The 14,436-nt window shown below is 40.3% G+C and overlaps 1 protein-coding gene across 4 annotated transcripts in view; it reads left to right on the top strand.

The window, feature by feature from the left end:
* RPS6KC1 (ribosomal protein S6 kinase C1) overlaps positions 1–11,583 on the top strand; it is an 83,510-nt gene extending 71,927 nt beyond the window's left edge. For all 4 annotated transcript variants that reach the window (XM_085219256.1, XM_085219255.1, XM_085219253.1 and 1 more), the window contains 3 exons: positions 6,471–6,553; positions 7,351–7,446; positions 10,197–11,583. In XM_085219256.1, coding sequence (XP_085075382.1) covers positions 6,471–6,553; positions 7,351–7,446; positions 10,197–10,307 — 290 coding nt within the window. In that variant the 3' untranslated portion in view covers positions 10,308–11,583. The remainder of the gene's footprint in view (positions 1–6,470; positions 6,554–7,350; positions 7,447–10,196) is intronic.
* The last annotated feature ends 2,853 nt before the right edge of the window (positions 11,584–14,436 follow it).

Below are 14,436 nucleotides of genomic sequence, written 5' to 3'. Positions count from 1 at the left end.
AACTGGAGATTTGTAAAGTCAAAGTGAGCTTAGATTCATTGAAAATGCAAATAGAAAAAGTGAGCTTAGAGTCAGTGAAAATGTAAGTAGAAAACTGGCCATCAGTAATGCATCATGTTAGTCAGATGCTTTCACAAGCTGTGTGCTATAATCAAGCCTTATTTACACAAACTAGCCTTTGCAGAAGCCTGCACAGAAATCTGATATATTTGGTTAGATCGAAACTGGTACTAATTGTACACAATGGGAAACCTAGCTAAAAAAAGAAGGCTTCGCAGGTAAATGATTTTGCCCCAAGCAGACCAATACGTTTCAGTGTGCAACCTGATTTTCATACTCCCAAACAGTCTATTTGTAGACAATTGAAAATACAGATGCGAAGTGCAGCTGATAACCTAAAACATATGGCATTAAAATAAAAATTGCTAGCATGCTATTATCAGAGTGAATGCTATAATTTTTATTTACTGAAGAAAGCAAAAAATGGTCTGCCTCTATTTACCAAATAGATATCTGATGTTGGAAAACCTGCACGTTATGCGTATGTGTTTTGCAGTAGGAATCTGCAAGCACTCATTAAATTCTGCTGTTCTCTATTATAGTGGTTTAATTTGGAGTACAGTGTTTAAGAAGCAAAATAGCGGTGGTGGATTAAAGTGCCATTGACCCCGAGAGGTGTCGAGGGGTGGGTTGGTCTCACGGTTAGTGCGAGACTGGACTTCCTCGATGTTATCTCTGACTCTGTTGTAGCTTTTTGTGTGACGTTAATGTTTCAGGATGATCCTAAAGAAAAAAAGGGTCGGGGAACGGGGCAGATGAATGGATTTAGAGCAGCAAGTGTAAAAGGACAGGCTATCTTGATTTTAAAAGCTCTGACAATAGGAAATGGGACTGAACATTAACGTGACGACTGTATGGCCGTTGTGAATAAGGAGGAAAAGTCTGAAGCTGCAGAAAAAGCAATGATGATTGTGAAGCTGGGAGAAACGACTGTGCAACCCTTTGGGGGTGTGCAGCTCTCCAAAGACACCGGAGTGTCCCAAAGAGAACAATAACAGCTGACTGCTCCCAAAATAGCAAGCTGTCATAAGCCTGGAGAAAGTAGTTGAAAGCAAAGGTTTGGAGAGGGCAGCAGGTATTTTCTGAAAACGACACGATGTGGCTGGGCACCGAGGCGTGCTGCAAGTACCCTGTGTGTTGTAGCTGAAATATCTTTTCCTTTGGCTTTTGCAGACTCTCTAGCTAGTAAGCAGTGAGATGTACTGAGGCTGTTGATTCTGTTGATTTATAAGAATCTAGCCTTTTAATCTGGCTGACATAAAAGGCATCTAACAACTCTGGAAGAAACTGAGGTTTACCTGCAATTGTTTTCTGTTGCTGTTATGTTTTAATAATGGAGCTGAAACTTGAAGGTAGTACAGAAGATGCCTTTCGAAAATAAATGGAGATGGCTGAAGGGTTAAACAGTGTTTGCTTTCTTTTGTTAATGGAGCTGCAAAAGGTTTCTTTGTCTCTATGGCCACCTGATTATTTTAAAGGAAGTTTTAATTCCATCTTGGGTTGCTAAGAGGACAAAAAAAAAAAAAAAAAAAGAGTTGCTTCTAATTTTTTTTTTTTTTCTGTTAATGATGTGAGGAAATTTCTTCCGAAGAGGAATGTAGAAGCTCGTATGTTATTGATACCTTTAAGCTGAAACTTCCTATTTTCATACTTCATTTGATCTTAGCAGATGTTCATTGCACTTGCTTCACTACTTTATTGTTTAAAGACCATGATAAACTTTTTATACTTAAGAGCAGATAGTTCAATACTGTGCTTTATAAATTGCTAAAGCATTTTAGGCAAAGCATTATGACTGCTTGCGTGATATATTATTTAGTGAGTGTATCTTACATCTTGGCTGACTGAATCTGCATAGAGTAAATTAGCTTAGATTCATTTTCCTTGGTTCTCTGCAAATGCTTCTTTACATTTATAGATATTAAAATAAGATAAAATAGTAAGCTTTTAAAATTAAATGAGTGTAAGGTAAATAGAATTTCTGAAGCGACTCTAATGAATTTTCATGCAATGCTGTTTATCTTAATGGCAGCGGAAGGGAAAATTTTGTGTCTGGTGTTTTCAGGGTGTTGGACAAGTCCATTTCCTCCTTAACTGTTCTAGACACCTGATGGCAGTTCAGATGAATACCCTTGTTTTCCTATCAGTGCAGAAGCAGTACTTGAAGGTATGCTGTTTCTGCTTGAAATGCGGAATAAGGGAAAGGGATCCCTTGGCTTTTGAAAATCTTATCAATCCATCGAGATTCAAATGCTGCCTTCTTAATTCCATCTCAGTGCAATGCTAATCCTGACTCTCAGGTGTTTGGATAAGCAGTTTCTCCAGTTTTGTCATGAGCTGATTTCAGGTCTTGTTCCTAATTCGGATGCATTTTTGGATGTTACAATTTATTCTGAAAAGTTTGATTGACTTTATGTTCCTTATCATTTGCAAGTGACTGGAGCTCGGTTGCACAGTGAATTTCCAAGTCTGCCTGGCCAGCTTTAAGCCTGGCTTCTTTTATGTTAGTGTTTGTGTGAGCTGGTCAGGAGCCCTGGAAGAAACAATTCTTAGGAGAATATATTTGAGGGATAGTAGTAAAAGCCTTTGAAATCCTTCAGAATGAAAGGATGTATTTTGGGTTAAGGTCCAGTAGAAAGAATATCAGCATTAGTGTTAATGATGGTGAGTGTGTTCAAAAGATGTGAAGTTCTCTTCTGCTTTGGAATTGGCACTTCTGTTTGAAAACAGCACATTGTCAGCTACAGATCCCGTATCAGGAAGTGAGGTGCAAGTATTGAGATAAGTATGGAAGCACTAAAGAAAAATGGCCTTTCAGTTGAGTTCTCCAGTTCCCTAGAGGGACAGTGCTGGGTAGAGAAGCTGTTTACCTGAACCGTCTGCCTCAGTCTGAATCTGTTAGCATTTTACAAATTTCCTGCCCTTCAGTTTACCCCAACGACTGCTGTTACTGTTGTTTCTATGCTGGAATTGAGCATGTGTGCTAGTTGGTGCTAGCTACTGTACGGACATATGCTGGGAAAGGAAGAGAAGGAAGTTTTTCCTTTTAATGAAGTTGAATAAAATTGGTAGAGCTACTGATTTTATTTTCTCACCTTGCTTTTTTTTAAATTCAGTTCAAAAGGATCTTGTATTTGAAAATAAGAATCCTTTTTTTTCTGCAGATGTTATGGTGTTAGTCCTAGAAACACCAACACTATGCATGTGTGTGCGCATGTTTATGTTTGTACAAATGTGGACAAGGTCCTTGATTTCAAGGTTCATGAAGTAAAGAATTGGCACAAATATCCCCATGTTCTTCACTTAGGCTTATGGGTCACTACCATTTATTGTTTAAATTACTTTGCTGATGGATTGAGATGAAAATGTTTTCTTAGTGAAGGCAGATATTGTAGTTCAGATTTATTGCGACATTAGAGCTTTAAAAAAAGCATATGCCCTGTGTGGTATATTACATTAGCTGGCTACTCTGTATCACTTGAAAGCACTTCATAATCTATAGTTTCTAAATTTTCCCATGATGTGTAGTTGAGATAAAATGCAGTAATATTGATGTGATATCCTGAACTTAGGATCGGTGTACTGCATCAGAAGTAATGTGACCTGTTCAAAGTAAGGGAATGTAAACAACACATGTTTATCTGTAGTATTCACATTGATTTTTGTGTTTTTATTTTTAAGGAAAACATTCATGTTAGTCCAAAGTAAGGAAACTGTGGGACCTAGGGAAAGCAGCAGGACAGCAGGCAGTGGATAGTGGGAGAAAAGTGGAGCTAACATTTAGTTTTTGTAAAAAGGGTATTTAGATATTCCTCTCAGCTGAATTTTCCATGTTCACTTCTGTGTTGGTTTAGATGACTTATCACAGGCCCATTTCTGTTCTGTGTATGAGAACTCAGCCAGAGACTTTCCATACCTCCCAGCCTGCACAGTTTGGCCATTCTCTTTTTATCCCAATTCTGTTGTTTTGTCACAGATAAGAGGGATGGAAGAGTTCAGTGCTCTTCTTGCAAGAGTTCTGCAATGATGTTTATTTTGGCTTGGTGTGTACTGGAAGTGCTTCTATGGTTAAAAGTATGAGTTCAGATTTTGGAGTAACAGACTCTACTGTATTTCTTGACTCTTGCTCTGTGTCCATTTGCTTGATCAGTGAAGTAGGGTTACATCAACTTCTTGTGACACAGTGTGTGTTTCTGTGAAGAGTGCACTGTAAGTTTGATGCTTCAAAGACCCCCATCAGCACCTGCAATTGCCAACATGAAAGGATATAAGACCGAAAATTAGACATGAATTTTCTATAATACTTCTTTTCTGTGATCAGAAGGACAATTTTTTCACTCGTGGCTTATTTATTTATTTATGTATTTATTTTAGACTGTTATTCGAGAGGTCCATCCCCTTTAAATGTTAGTTCTGAGGTTCCTTCAGTGTCACTGGGGAGGAATAGACTATCTCCTTTTGGGGCATTATGTTAAAATGTAAGGTATGTCGATATGGAGAAGTTACTGGCAGTATAGGAGTTGAGAATTCAGTAATCAGTTGTAATTAACTCTTGGCTCACCTGTCCTTATCCTCGAATGATTCCAGAATTGAACTTATAATAAAAACATCTATTTGTTTGGAAGACACAAAGAAAACAAAACTCTAAAGATGCCTGAAGTGTTTGTCTTTAGATTTTAGTTTACATATAATGCTATTTTTGAATGTACAGCATTGGATCATTTAGCACTAGGAATCACGCTCAGATTGGAAAGGCATTTCTACTGTATAGATGTTACTGGGAGATGCTATAAAAACCTTTTACCAGCCATTTAACATAGAAAGACCTGAGGGTTTTTTTTCCCTTCTTTTTTCGGACGACAAATGTCACAAAGGTTTCCCTTTCTAAAATAAAATCAAGTTGTAGGAGCAGATTTTGATTATCATATAAGTTGTCTCAACTTACATTGAGATTATTTAGATGCATGCCTGGGATCTTAGAACATGTATGAAATACAGTTAAACCAATAAGTTTGTCATGTGACTGCTGTTATATCTTTGTAAGTGTTCCTCAATGCTGATAGAAGTATTAGGCTGTAAGGAGTGGGATAAATGCCAACATATGGCACCCTTACAGTGATATATTGGAGAGTCAAATGCCATTAACTGTACAAAAAAATTTCACTATGAGTGATGTCCTGCCTAAAGAAGCAACGTGTGATCCATCCTTCTGTGCTCTTGCAACAGTGACCTCAGACTCATCCTTTGAGGTCCTGAACGTCTCCCCCAAAGGGAGCTTTCTGCACTCCCCCTGCTCAGTGTGTACTCTGCTAGGGAAGCTCTGGGACGATGGTGTTCCTCTCCCTGATGCTGGAGTCTGACTCATCTGTAGCTCTCCTTGGCCATGCTCACACTAAGCTCCAGAAAGTGATGAGCAGGATTTTTCTAATGAGCCGCAATGCTTTTCACAGTGATGGCTGTGTGACTGTATGCTAATTGGTGTCCTTTGTTGGGAATCTGGTGTGCCTTTTGCCACCAAATCTGTTTTAGTACAGCTTCTGCATCTTTGACAGTCAAAATGAAGGTTTCATCTTCGTTACAATCTGTTTTTCTGATGGATACAGAGCAGACTGTGTGGTGTGTTTGTATTTAATATTTTTTGCAGTTTAAAGCCTGAGTCATTGAAGGCCAAGTTTGCTGTATGCATTGTGCTCTTATACGCACAATGGCTGACACAAGTCCTACCTCACCTCTCCGCTACTGCTTGATCATGGATAGCAAAAGATGGCACTGGATTCTTGCTGGTTGCTAGGGAAAACTTTTTATTCCTAGGTAGCTAAGGTGAGCTCGGGCTGAGCTGTAGCAGTGCAATTACTGTCCATGTCTAGGCTATGTGAAGTAGATTTAGCGTCTCCATCTAGTTCTCAGCGGACGGGAGGCTGTTGTGAACAGCCTGCTACGATGATCACAGCACAGAGTACGGGTTGGCCATGAGATGAATCCTGCAAATTTAAAAAATTAAAGCGTGCAGTTGACGATTATAAACTCTTGTATTGCTTTTATGGATGCCTCAGGTCAAACTTGCCAGTCTAGCTCTTCTAACCAGAGTAAATTCTGTAAATGTGTTTTGCTTTACCATCTGTCACTGTCCAGTTTCAGTGTAGCAGAATCCTAACCATAATTCCTGAAAGTCTTGAAAATGCCTGTGTGTGCAAGGAAAAAGCAAATTATGCATGAAATGTGTAGTGTTGCTGTGTTTGAACAATGCAATCTGTAGGTGGCTAAAGGGCTAACTAAATTGCAGGCGTAATGAAAGCTCTGTGGTATTTAGTATATGTTCTGTCAGCATTAAACAGTCACCTTGTAAATATATGTTAATTCTGAAGGTGTAACTGACCTTTTTAATATTAATTGAAATGTCTCATGTTTAGAGGTTGGAGCTATCCTAGAAGAGACAGAAGCCTGTGACTGGTGGAGCCTGGGAGCCATTCTTTTTGAACTGCTCACAGGGAAGGTAGGGGACAAGCTACATTATAAAACAGACATGCTGGCCAATAGTTTCTCACAAGTGATTTGCCCAGTTTTTATTTTCTTCTTTCTTGTATGCAGATGTGCTTTGCATAGCAGAGTATCCTTGATCTGCTATGTGTTCATGGCCAGAGAAATTAAGCATGCTTAAGCTTCAGAATAATTTGATAAGGTTGCATCAAGCTAAGGACTGAAAAAAAAGCCAAAACCAATGCTGTCCTCTCAACCACAGTAAAATTGAAGCTCTCTAATATCCCTCCTGAACATTTAATACTTTTTTTGCCCTGACAGATATCTTTGTTTCAGCACTGTTCTCTGGGATAGTTTAAATGCTGTGTGTTGCAGTGACACATTAATTCAAGCCTGAGCAGACTCTCTTGATGGATTGCCTGCACTGGGAGGTCTCACGCTGATGTGGTGATGCAAAATTATCTCACATTGAGACAGGAGGATACCACCTGTAAGGAATGCTGATTTCAGTATGTGAAGACAGGGTGCTCAGCCAAACTGAAAAATAGTGGCTATTTGGCAGTTCCATGTGAGGAAAGCAAAGTTCACCAAACTCCAGAACTCTTCAAGTTTGAGCAATAGAGCAAGAGTATTATGATGTAAATGTTCTAATGGCAAATCTGTATCTGTAGAGGTTCCTTTCAGAACCAATATTTCAAATTAGGAAGCACTGAAATTTTAGCCATGTGTGTTAATTGACATGTATACTAGAAGATAATCCAGCACAACATTGTTTTGAGTTAATAAATGTATCTGACTTTTTTTTTTCCCCAGACCCTGGTTGAGTGCCATCCATCGGGAATAAACACTCATACTTCTTTAAGTATACCAGACCATGTATCAAAGGAAGCCAGATCGCTGATTCAGCAGGTGACTGCGGGGGAAAAATCATTTTCTATGGGTACACGTGCAATCTAGATGAATACTTATATACCTGAGCTGTTCTTGTGGAAATTATTGTCAAAAGAAAAAGCTGCTGATAGGAATGTGGATAGGTCTTTTGTCAGCAACTGATGATTTTTGCCTGACTGGTTTGTTGCATCTGGAAACTGATTTCTGCTTCCTGGTGCTCTGTAGAAAACCAGAGTGCTCTGCTGTTTCTCCAAAGAACAAATTTGGTCAATAGGTGCTTTGGCAACACCTACTGGTGATACATGGCCATTTTAGGAATTCTGTCCTAGCTGTTATTGGAAACGTTTGTGATGAAGTGAATTAAACTCAAAAATATTGAAGCCAATCAAACAAGATGGCTCAAAGTGCCATGAAACCCATGACAGTGATTTGAAGTGTCAACCACTTGTTGAAAATCTGGTTGGAAATTTGCTGTGCTTCAGGAAATTCTGGGTGAAGGACTTCCAAATGTGAATAGTCCGACTTCTGTAAGAGGAAGATAACTATTAGGTTAGACAAAAAGCTAAATGGGAAACTTTAAAATACAGACAAACTTCCACAGTGCTATACCACATATTTTCAAACTAATTAGATTTAAGTTGTCACAACTGAGGAAAATAAATAACTTGTCTGTGTAGAGTCTTGAATTTCAGGTAACACTGTCTTCCTCCCTGTAGTTAATTTTGACCTATCTGTGCAAGTGGGGCCTGGATCAGACCTATTCCATTTGAGCTGAACAAATAATAGATGTGAGCTGTGGTGTTCAGCTTTGAGTGGAGAGTATCTGGCTAGTGAATACGTACAAAATGACATCTCTTAGATGAAGATCTGAATGGAAGAAAATGGAAAAATAGTTTCTGAAGAAAATGAAGGAAGGACTTTTTGAATATTCAGCAAGTCAAAGGCCCTAGTGAAAGACTGATTTCTGCACTGTTAGTATTGAATGATGAGTGGAGAGGCAACCCGAAGTTTGAACCTCCAGATTTGAAAGTGCTTTTACAATGCATCTCTGTGTTTCTGGCAAGGATAGGAAGGGAAGTGATGAAAGAAAGATCCCATTTTTTTGAACCTGCATTTATTTTGTTAGATGGTGGCAAACTTTTGCCCTCACCTATAAGTGCAACGTGACTTAAATGGATAAAGAAAAGCAAAACCAGCTCAGTGAAGGGAATTCTTCCCTTCTAATACTGAAAATGAAGACAAACGAACTCATCCAGTTCACTTTTCCCTGCCAAAACAGGATTGTACTGTGCAGACTAATGTGTTGCCTGCTTTCATATATGCCAAAGAGTGGCTTTTTTGCCACTTGGAATGTAAGTGGCAGAGATATGTCTGTCACTTTCAGATATATTGCGAGACCATAATCTGTTCAGAGGACAGTCACCCTAGTGCCTGTTAGGTTAAGCCTTCTGATGCAGGCTGGTGACGTGTCAGGTGGAGGTTCAGCTCTATGAGCTAGTAAATCACATTTTTGTTGTGTGACTATCCAAGGAAGCTGCCATTCATTTGTTGAGGAAGCCTTGTCAGGAAAAGGAAGAAAGCTCTCTTGGCATGGATAGCAATTTGTCATTGCGACTTTCCTTCCCTACACTGCCAAGGTCAAAGCATCACAGAATAACTCTCTAGGTTCAGTGTTCAGCTACACAGAGTTACAGTTCAGCAGAAGGCAGAGGGACAGTGGCAGCATCTGTTTGTGTTGTCTTGTGGAAGATCTCAGAGCAGCACCATTCACTGTCACCATGTTACCTTTACAATATGACATTACAATTGCAAATAGCAAAGCTATCTTAGAATGTGTAAATTCATATGTTTATTGAAGTAGACTCACTTAGATGTTGAGTGCATTAAGATATGAGTACACGTTGTTCCAAGAGACAACTGGGAGAAGTTATCCTATTAGCTATTGCAGAAAGAGCAAGAAAGAAATCGTGCCTTTGTACTGAGTGTAATTGAATAGAGGATAAACAATTCTCTGGAAGTGCAAAATATTTTTGTGTGTCTTTATTAATATCTTCAGAGTATTACCTTTGCATTCCCTTTTATGTGGATTGATATCTTTAAACAAATGTAAATATTGTGATTTCCTTTGCACATGAATTCAGCATGTGATGTACAACTAGAAAGGGAATGAGATGCTGAATCTCAGGAAATTTCCATGGAGCCCTTATGCTGTTGTTTTGTTTGTTTTGTTTTTTTTTAAGCACTGGGATTTTGATTTTTCAATCTTAATGTATTTGTAGAACTCTTTAAAAACTTTTTTTTTTTGAAGAAGCAGAGACCTGACTGCCATATTTTAGGAACAACTGGCAACTTATGAAATGGAAAGTTACAGACCAGTGTCCCTGATGTAGCCTTATTGCAGTGGTGTGAGCAAAGGTTAACATGAAGCAAATGCAGTGGCCAGAGTTCTACAGATGTAGGCTCTGGCTGCTGTTCTCTTTTTAAAAAACGAGGTTATGCTTAAAATGAAGTCCCAGTGTACAGTGCTTCAGGGTATTGCATGCTGTGATCAGTACTCTCTGAAGACTGTATCACTGAGACTCAAGGAAAAGAGAGTCTTCCATTTACTGCATTTTAGGAATTTCAAGTATGCTTCACAGTCTTGAAAGTAACTCAAAGAGCAGGAAAACGGTGGGATATCCTTTACCTTAGACCTTTACAGAACTTTTAAGCTGTTGTTTTTGTTCTTACTCACTGAATCATATATATTTTTTTCTTTTTATATCAAGCTTTTGCAGTTTAATCCTGCGGAGCGTCTTGGTGCTGGCGTTGCTGGTGTTGAAGACATCAAATCCCATCCATTTTTTGCCCTCATAGAATGGGCAGATCTGGTGAAATGAGAGATGCGCTCACCCTCTGAACAAACTCAGGTCAAGTGGACAACTTTCTCTGGCACAGAACAACACCAACTTTCTTCCTTCGGGTGTCCCAAATCCTTAGACGTTCTAACTGAAGGACGCTGGACCAATCATGCCAAAAGCAAACACTTTTAACAGGACTCACCGATTGTGCAGGGTGCTAGCTTATTTTTATGGCAACTGGCTGCTATGTGTGTGTAAGTCTTTTCACCAAAGAGTGATTTGTGATGAAACTGCTGCATAGCATGCTTAGCGCTGCCAGACTGTCAACTAAGTGACAGTGCCCTCCTGGTGCTTTGTCTGGTGATGGAAGTGTCTGTAGAGTGTGCCAGTTGAAAATATCTTTTATACTGTATGTCAGTAGACCATTTCCCTATGCTAAGTGCAGCTGGAGGAGGGAGGGGAACAAATAATTTATTAATGGTATATGCTGAATGAAATACTAAAATGCTTTCTGCAAAACTTGACACATTAAAAATAGTATATCCATTAAAAAGTAAGAAAGCTGTTGCATAATACTGTGGAATGTGTCTTGAAAATGGCATATCACTTCAAACAGTGGGAAGAGCATATAAAAGGCAAATAATCCTGTCAAATGTTGTACTTTGTTGGCTGGCACTGTCTGTTTAAAACTCTCGACTCTGTTATATTTGATGAGCTACGTGTTAACGTCACTACAGAAAGGGAGACCTTTCCCTCAACCAGATAAACACTGCTTTTGCAACTTGATAAGGAGCAAGAAGACACAGTGCTAAATAAATGTATAGATTACAAAAGGAAAAGCTCTTCTCTCGTCACTGCAGTCACTACTTAGCACTTAATGAACTTCACTTCCTCTAAGTGTCCTATTTTTAACTATTTCTTCAGGAAGAACGCTTTCTTCTTGTGTTCTGCTTGAGGAAGCTTCTGAACTTTCTATTTGTTAATGATCTGAATAAGTCAAAGAAAGCCTTCACCCACTCTGCTGCTCGAGCAGGAAGGAGTCTGGGCTTTGCTCACACTGAGTGACTTGGTGTCATCTCTGAGCAAACCCTGGTGGGTAAGACCTGGGAACGAGCCTGCTAGCTGACCTGTCTGCTGTGTTGGTAAGGTCCAGAGAATGGGAGAAGGACACAAGGGATGTAGAATATTGTGCTGTGTGCTGTGGTTGCTGCTAATCAGCCATGCTTGTATGGGTTCCCAATGTACAAACACTGCACACTGTAATGTTGTACAGATTATGGATCTGTGTTTTTTTCTAAACGTTCCCTTTGCTCTCTTTCTGTTGTTTTTTTTTTTTCTTAAAAAAAAAACAAAACTCCCCAGCTTTATCCGGAGAACAAAGACCAGACTCCTTTGGGAAAATGAGGTGACAGCAATGATTTTTGAATTGACTTTTTTTTTTTGGGGGGGGGGTGGGGGGAAGTTGTATCCTTCCATTTGTATTTTAGCAGCGCATTTTATGAGCATTCCCCAAAGTGCATCTGCACAGTCTCCATCTGTTAGACACCAGGTTGGTGTATTGAAATAAAGTGGAAAAGGAAAATGCTTCACTTAAACAAAGGAAATCTGGAAACTTTTTTTTTTCCTTTTAAAATTATTCCACTCCCCTCTTTTTTTGTTTCTTCCCTTTCTTGTGATCACCAGGCCAGCAGAGGGGCTGTAACAACACTGCAGGTTGTAACCAGGTCATTGGTATCACCGCCTACGGAGCACTGTCCAAGATTACATCACTCTCAGAAATTGTGCTTCAACCTACCACCCTCTGGCTTCATAACAGGAACTCCCTCAGGTGAGCCACAGGAATGACTTCCTGCGCCGAGAGGGTAGGAAATCTCTAATGTAGAATCTGAGCTGATGCAGAGCTTCCTTCCAGTGCTGCCCCGGCTGTGACTCTGGAGGGCTCATTGCTCAGGGGAGGCCTCCATCCCTCTGCCACCTGCCTCCATCCTGGTGGCTCTGCCTGCTGGTACCACCTTGTCGTATTGTTGGTTCCATTCAGCTGTCCCACTGTGTTTGCCTGGCAATAACTGTTTAAAAAAAAAAAAAGTAAAGGGTTTTACTTGTTACCTTAAAACATTTTCTTGTTCAGATTGTGCCAGTGTTGGTTATAAGTGAAAGCAGTGTGAGCAAGCACAGCAGGACAAGCAGCAGAAGGAAAACATTGCTCTAGCAGGAACCAAATGACCAGTGACTCTCACTGATTTGGTTAAAGTAATGACACAATGAAATATTTCTTTTTCAAGTGCAACATTGAGTAATGAGAAAGTCTAGATGAGAAGGAACAGGACATTTGACAAGACAGTTTGCTGTAACTGCGCCTTTGCGATGCTGCTGTTATTCATAACCTTACCACAGCTTCAGATAATGATTTTGCTAAAGAAAGCACAGTCTGGAGCTAATGGCATATTAAAAATCTTGGTTTTATATATAGATAGGTGGTGGATTCTATTTTTTGTTGATATTTACATCTTATATTTCATCTGTACCTAATCGATGGCTTAAATGACTTGGGAAAATATTCTGGGTTATCTTCTCTCTGGTGCTTGTTATGAGGCCCTGTGGTGCACATCTCTGTTTTGCTCACTGCTGAGGAGCGCAGCATCCATTCCACCTTCTGTTATACCTAACGGCTGATAGCAAAGCAAACCTGCAGTTTGTTCACAGAAATTCCTGTGAGACGCTGTAGTACAGTAAAATACACATATAGATTTTTCTCATCTATTTAGGCAAAGCAGATGACAGGCTTTGGATGTCTGGAAGTGATAATTCCTTGCACCCCGTTGAACCACTCCATTATGTTTTTGTCTCCTACTGAAAAAACCTCAAAGAGAAAATGTATGAAGGCTCTGTGACCTTCTCTCTCTTTTTGGTCTTCTGTGACCTCCTCCTTTTTTCTGATCGCTCCGTCTCCAGCCTCCTATTCACTGACCTTCTTTGACCTTCTAAGACCATCTTTTCTGTGACCTTTTCCTCTCCTCTCTGCTCCCGTCTTCACTTTTAAATCTCTTCCCTGCTCTTCTTGACTGTCTATGGCCTGCTGTCACCTTTTTTTTTGACCCTCCTTGACCTTCTCTTCTTTTCTTGGATCTTCTCTGACCTTCTCTTGTCTTCTTGGGCTGCTTCCTTCTCACCTCCTCTTCTTGATCTTCTCTCTGTCCTTCTCTGGTTGTCTGCTCTTCTCTGACCTTCTTTTTCCCTGTGTTGTCCAATGTTCTCTTCGTGGACTTCTGACACCCATGATCGTCTTTGACCATCCCTTCTCCCATTTTCATTTTTAAACCCCTTTATCTCTTCTCTGCTCATCTCTGCTCTTCTCTTCTCTGACAGACCCTGGCCTGCTTCGACATCCTCTGAGTGCTCATGGTCCCCTCTCCACCTTCTTTCCCCCTTCTTTGAGCTTTTTCAATATTCTTTGAGCTTCTCCTGATCTTTGACCTTTGGCATTGAGCTGACTTGCTGTGAAGCACACCAGAGCCCCCTCAAAACCTAAAGGAGAAACTGCCTCTCATGAAATGTAGGGAACGTAACACTATTTGCTTTATATGGCTGTATTCACAGCTTCTGTGCTTGTTGCCTAGCTCCTCTATCTCCTGTGAAAATCACCTCTCAGACAGCAGTTATTGTCATGCTGACTCCCCGCACCCCTTTGGGATGCTGAGTTGGCAGGGTTAGCTGCTCTGGAACATCGACTCGGCTCTTTTCTCCATTTCTAAGCCTGTTCCTTGGTGCGTCCCCGCAGAGAAGGGCAGCGGGATGAAGAAGGCTGGGAGGTCAGCCTGCTCTAAATGAAGCACTCAGCATAACAACGCACAGGGAAGTGCGAAGTAAACCTCTGAGGGCTTTTTTTGAGTGTGGTGTCATTTGTTTTTTCAAGGACACTAAGTAGGAAGCCGGAGAAACAGAAACTTCCTCTCTGGTGAAATTTATGGCAGTGATTTAAGCAATAAAATGAAAAAGTGCACTTGTTGATTTCTTGGCATCTGTGCTCTCCACGTGGATTTTGCTGTGAGGTGAATGCAGCCCTTTCTGGGCCGTTGTTTGGGACATGTCTTCCACCAAATGTGGGCGGGGGCCTGATGCAGCTTTGCTGCAGAGGGAACCTTTGGGGAGGGGGAGCAGAGCCAGCTCC

The sequence above is a fragment of the Meleagris gallopavo genome, chromosome 2, assembly GCF_905368555.1.
Source record: "Meleagris gallopavo chromosome 2, MGAL_WU_HG_1.1, whole genome shotgun sequence".
NCBI classification, from domain to species: Eukaryota; Metazoa; Chordata; class Aves; order Galliformes; family Phasianidae; genus Meleagris; species Meleagris gallopavo.
This window is presented reverse-complemented; position numbering and strand designations above follow the sequence as displayed.